General features: G+C 43.5%; 1 protein-coding gene across 1 annotated transcript; it reads right to left on the bottom strand.

Annotated features, from left to right (window-relative positions):
- Positions 1 to 3,817: 3,817 nt before the first annotated feature.
- On the bottom strand, positions 3,818 to 5,385 carry LOC125523457 (BOI-related E3 ubiquitin-protein ligase 1). Its single transcript, XM_048688489.2, has 2 exons — positions 4,838 to 5,385; positions 3,818 to 4,736 (listed from the first exon to the last, which is right to left on the bottom strand). Exons 1-2 carry the CDS (start codon positions 5,234 to 5,236, stop codon positions 4,185 to 4,187), a joined length of 951 nt encoding a protein of 316 aa, XP_048544446.2. The 5' UTR covers positions 5,237 to 5,385; the 3' UTR covers positions 3,818 to 4,184.
- Between the last annotated feature and the right edge of the window lie 817 nt (positions 5,386 to 6,202).

Raw genomic sequence — 6,202 nt, 5'->3', positions numbered from 1 at the left:
TGTCACCGTTACCAGGAATGCGAGATCATTATTGTTATTTTTGTACTCTTTGTTTACAGTAAGGATTTAGAATCCATGTGTCATGTTTGCATGAAATACAATCTTTATTTTGGATTATTACATATGAATCCGGTTGATATCTTTCTTTCGCTAGATCTCGTAACCTTAAACCTAGCCAACCTTTTGCATCATGCCATGCTAGCTAGGAGACGAAAACCTTCTTCACCACTTTATGAATGCAATTAAAATGACAGAAATTTTATCTGGCTGGCGTTTCCTGGAAGGCCAACCATAGCATACGCCCCCATCGTTGTCGCACAGATCTCGACGCAGGGGGCAATGCCACATTGATGGCTAAAGGTGTTCGCTGCCTGCCGATGCCTGGAAAAAACTAGTTTTTCTAAAATATCTCCAAAAATGTGAATCCCACGCGTGGGGGGGGGGGGGGGAGGGGGGTTCAAACTCGTGACCTCTTGCAATAGTGCGGGCCTTTTTGCCAATGGGCTCAAGAGAAGGTTCATGAACATTCGTGTTAAACATATTTTTAAATATAACATGGTATGTTGAAACCTCTTTTTTAATTGGTCCAAAAATTCAGATTTTTTTTTTACTTTCTATCCGGGCAGTTTTACTATATATAAGATGATGGTGTTTTTGTTATAAGAATATGACATTTTTTATTATAAGAGGATGTAATTTTTTTTATTATAAGAGCATATCATTTTTTCGTTTTATAATCGAATGGAATTTTTATCATTACAAGGATGCCATTTTATTATTATTTAAGAGGTTGCATTTTTATTATAAGAGAGATGTCATTTTCTATGATAAGATAGGAGGGTGACAGTTTTATTCTAAGAGGATGGCAGTTTTCTTTATAAGGGCATGGTTTTTTTAGTAATAAGATGGGCATATTATTGTGCGGATGGCATCTATTATAAGATGGGCATTTCTATTTAGTAACAACGCATCACATTAATCTACACAGGCTAAAACAGATTATCCAGTGATTATAATTATAAGGGTTGAGATTAAAAGTTGAGAAAGTTACGCACAATATCAATCATGTACGAGTAAGCTTATTATTGACTAGTCAAAATAGTCTAACATGAACACATACAAAACAAACTCATGTACGGAGGAGGCCAAGTTATATACAAGCAAGTGCATTAAAAAAAGTTATGTACAAGCAGGTCTATCATTGGGGAAGTAAAACCGTGACTCTCGCGAAGCAAAACCGTGACTCTCGTGGAAGCAAAACCGTGACTCTCGTGAAAGAAAAAAAAACACGTTTTTTCACGCAAAAACTTTTTAAATTTTTTTTATTGAAAAGCTAAGGAAGATCGATGAAAAACAAAAACGTCGAAAACCCCCAAAAAACCGAAAACACGTGCGGAAAAATAAAAAAATTAAAACCGAAAGGAGCGCCCAGAGCGCGACACGTGGCGAATGGCCGAGAGCGAGTCACGTGGCACTGATCGTTGCGAGGCTCCTAAAAGAGCACTCTTTAGCTAGTTGCTCAGAAGAAGCACTACCTGACCTCCAAATCAAGTAAGAATTGGAAAAGAAGAAGCATGTCCATGGGCCTCAAGGCTAACCGTAGAAGCCCATCAAGTCAGTATGCAATAATCCAAAGCAATGCACTACTAGTATCCTAAGCGTACATGTTCTGTTTCGCTTTTCTTGAAAACATTGGATCTACACGGCTGTCCAGGCTAAGCCCTCTTTGTTTGACTATGCGCATCGCGTTTAATGCGTCAAACAAATTGCACCCACTGCCCAGTATACTGTCATCTTGATCGCACGGTTGCCATGACGATCGACGGACACACGCTCATCTCAACCATACAAGATTGCCGTCACATGCATCAAGTCCGGCCATGTATAACACACCGCTGCTTCTGCAGCCTACGCGCTAGCATATCTCTAGCGGCTCCAACTCGACCTCTTTGCCCGATCTTATCTGTTTCTAGGTAAATAAATTTGATTACAACATCTAACCTCTGAAGTAACAATTCTAAATATTGAATTATTAAAAACATGGTTACACGATCAGGGATTAGTTGATTTTATTATTAATTATAGGACAATCGAGTTCAGCATTGGTTGTATCCAAATCCTATAGGTCCACCAATGCAGCATATGAACAACTCTTTCAAGAAAAACAAACGCACACATAAATCTGTCAACCTAAAAGAATGGTACTACGACATTAAACCTCTTGGTGAATATAGCATGTAAGCATGCACAAGCAACACCGCATACGTTCACATGCATATATTGGGTGGACATATATGAGCTCAGCTAGGACAACGAACGAATAATAGAATGACACTTGGAGTCATGCAAATAAATAGAGAACAAAACAATTTTTTGTTCTATAATAAAATCTATATTTGCACAATTAACCAGATTTGAGTCAGATTGTTTAAAATAATAATATTAAAAATATATCTTATTAGGTTGACAAAGAATACAACTCAGACTAATAAGTTCAAATTAATAAAAACAAACTAATGTGTAAATCAATTTTCATTATATTCAATTAATTTATGAATCTAAAATAGAACATGCAATGAAAATTCGGATAAATTAGTAATCCGAATTCCAGCCTGTTAAATTATATGTTGATGCAGAACAACATGGACAAAAAAACTATGGCAATGTTTAAAGATGGAATATTTTAATAGCAGCTTTTTATGAACATACACCAATTGTTACTTAGCTTTAGTTTGCCAGGCTAAATAGACAATTCAAGTAAGAGAATATTGTCACGAGCATCTGGAAGCATACGTGGAAGATCGAGAGGCATGATATTGTACTATCATGAGACCATAATTGCCACACACATATTAGTGACACGTTGGCTAGAAGAAGAAGACACAAAGTCTGGGCATCTAATTCTTGGTGAAATGGTCTTAGGTGTAGGACACCAACCTCAATACCATTGGCAACCTGCTGTCATACAATGAGTTTTTAGCGGCACCAATACATTTACCACAAGCATACTAGAAAGAGCTTTGATCCTATTACCTCAAGACACACATTCCAACTACAAGATCTGAAATGATATATTAACCGTAACATGCCAACACAAAAAACATTTGGATATTGGGAGATATAGCAACTAATGAAGAGTAGTAGGAGATGGATTCTTATGGAATCATATGGTATTTTTTCCATTGTTGATTGCTGATCTTTATCACAGGTGGGCGCATTTGCATTCAATAATATAATTGAACTCATAACTCCCCAAAAGTCCTATTGTGTTTCCTCAAGATTCAAGTTTGTCTCTTTATACTTTTCTATGGTTTAAATGCCAGATTACTGTCAGCGCATGTCCAAATAAATAGAAGCTCTAAAGGTGCCAATTAGAGAATACGGCAGATAATTTCACACCATTCGTTGATTACATAGGTTTATTCCTGAAAGTTTTTTTTTTGCAGGAGGTTTATTGGGGTCAGATATTGGGGTCCGGAGGACCTCCCTCCACCCCCCTGGCGACTGGACGCCAGATATTGGGATTCTTATAAATAATGATCTTCTATATATTTGGTTGTACGAATTTAGGCACCAATCTCTTGCCAGCCGAGAAAACTTTCTATAAATTCAAATCAATCTTTGGACAGTTTGAATTTTGACAACCAACCTTTTGCCAACCCAGGAAAAATTCTTTAAATTCAAGTCACTCTCTGTGACGGTTGGATCTAAATCGGATTTCTATCTTTGACCCGCTTCACCATTCCTGGTGCAAAAACCCTTAGACACGCCCCATATATGTTGTTCAACTTCTAATCTATGTATTTAATTTCAAGCATTGATCTGTAATATTACAAACTGTTTTTCTTCTTGTTGAACAATTGATCCAACGGCTTCAAGGAAAAAGCTAAACTAAAAAAAAAGGATACAAGTCCTCTCATATCTATGTCATCCAACCATCCTCCTATCTATTACCGCCGTCAACAAGGAGGAGGATACTCTACCGTTCGGCACCCTGCTGTTCTTCCACTGACATGTGGGCCTGTTGCAAAGCTGGCTTACATGTCAGTGGCCCAATGTCGCACGGCATGGCGCTTCCCGTCAACAACAACAAGAAAAAGTGAACAAAAGAATACAAACAAAAGTCGACTCTAGTAAGTTTTAGAAGGAAACCAAATGTCGACTCTAAAACTATTCCTCCCGCATCACGAAAAGTTGATGCAGACGCTGCCATTCTTGGCGCTTCCGCACGCCGGGCACGCCTGTGCCGCGGCCGCGCACGGCGCGCACACGCAGAGGTGCCGGCACGGCAGCAGCAGCACCACGGCCGCGTCCTCGCGGCATCCCTTGCACCTTCCTACTGCTGTCGCGGGACGCTCCTCCACTGCCGGCGTGCCCACCTCCTCCTCCGCGCACAAAGGCACCTGGTTCTCTCCCCAGCAGCACGACTCGGCGTCGTCCTCCTGACCGTCGCCGCTTCCACCGCCACGGACCGCCTGGGAGTCGAGCGCCCGCTGCAGGTCGCCGCGGAGCACGTTGGCCGTGGCCTCGTTGGACTGCGCGATGTCGCGCCACATCTGGGCCTCCATGAAGAGGTTCCGAAGGCGCTCCTCGAGCGCCCAGTTCATGATCCTGATCCGCTCAATCTCGTCGTCCCTGGCCTTGAGCCGCTTCGCCGCCCTGGCCTCCACGGTCGAGACGATCAGCCTCGTGTGGCTCTGCCTCTGCTCCGCCAGAGTAGTCCACAAATTTTGCGCCTGCATCATCGACCACGGTTAATAAAAACTACACAGAAATTAAAGCCTGAAACGCAAAGTATCGATCGGTGGCGGCGATTTGATCATGGCATGTGACTTACATGTTTGAGCAGGATGCGGTCGACGTCGATGGTCTGCTGCTGGACGTGGGCCGCAAGAACGTCGGCCGCGGCAAGCATGGACGACCGCCCGTCGCGCTTCCGCTTGTTTGTGCTCATTTCCTGACCACCGTCGGGCCTGACGCCCTTCTTCGCCAGATTGGCAGCAGCCATCGCCAAGAACTCGGAATACTGCTCCGTGGCCGACGTAGTCGTCATCGTCGCCGGCGGCAGACTGAAGAGGTCCGCGCACATGTGGTGGTCCCGCTGGCTCGGCAGCGCAGCACCATAACAAGGCCCACTCGCTGGGATAGTAGCGGCGGAGGCGAGCTGGTGGTGACCGCCGCCGGCGCCGGTGGTGAGTAACATGTGGCGCAGGCGTTGCAGGTCCACGGAGGCCATGGCGATTGATGGGGCGCGCGGGTCGTCCGCTAGCTTCCTATATATACAGCCAAGGCGATGCGTCCCTGGCCGGAGTTAGTCAGATGTGGGAGGTGAGGTCATCGATCGGCGAGGGGACGGGCGGGCAGGGTGGCAAAGAAACGAGGTCCGTAGATGGCAGGCCGCCGGGTATTTATGGTGCGTGACCGGGCTTTGGTTGGCATCCTGAGTGAGAATGCAACTGACGATGAGATTGACCGGCCCTGTTCAGGAGGGAATTTTCCTTTTATTTATGGCTTCCGTTTCAATCTCTCCCTAAATTTGCAGTAGAAACCACGAATTCCCCGCGTTATATTACCTTTCTGCACCGAAATTGCTGGCTTCCGTTCCCGACGATTCCATCGATCGGTTGACTAATTTGCAGAACCCAAGCCTTGGCCATATACTGTATCGTTTAAGTTATATAGTATATGTCGTGGCGCCAAATCAGCACGCATCGTTGAGCCTTTAGATCTCTGCACGCACGAATCTTGGGGTATAAGGAAACTTAACAAAGCAAAGCAAATTACGCGCTCTGGACTTGGTAAAGATCGGGAATCACGTACAAAGCCGTGGTTACTGGAGGGCAATTCCAGGAAGAAGGAAACCGTGCATGCGTTACGTACTACGTTCATGCACTGCATCTGCATGCAGAATCAACGTACGTACTTTAATGTGCTGAGATATACTCCATCCGTTCTACATACGAATGTATATAGATGTACTTTAGAGTGTACATTCACAATGCTTAAAAAAAAAGTGTACATTCACACATTTTACTTCGTATGTAGTTTATAGTGAAATCTTTGCAAAGCCTTATATTTTGGAACGGAGGAAGTATATATTACTGCTAGGCGTTTTTTGGCTGGTTAGCTGTAGATGGTTGATAAAAATAATATAGTAAGACAAAGCGTAGACGTAGAGATGAGGGGTCAAAATTAGAAGGGA

This window comes from Triticum urartu, chromosome 7A, assembly GCF_056163025.1.
Source record: "Triticum urartu cultivar PI428250 chromosome 7A, HENAU_Tu73, whole genome shotgun sequence".
NCBI lineage: Eukaryota > Viridiplantae > Streptophyta > Magnoliopsida > Poales > Poaceae > Triticum > Triticum urartu.
Note: the sequence above shows the minus strand (reverse complement) of the source record. Positions and strands in the feature narration are given on the sequence as shown.

Excerpts from the sequence above, each read along its gene's own strand:
- LOC125523457 (XM_048688489.2), bottom strand. The coding sequence starts at position 5,236 with ATGGCCTCCGTGGACCTGCAACGCCTGCGCCACATGTTACTCACCACC. Across the intron at positions 4,737-4,837 it reads ACCGCATCCTGCTCAAACAT|GCGCAAAATTTGTGGACTAC; the intron begins GTAAGTCACATG and ends TCGATGATGCAG.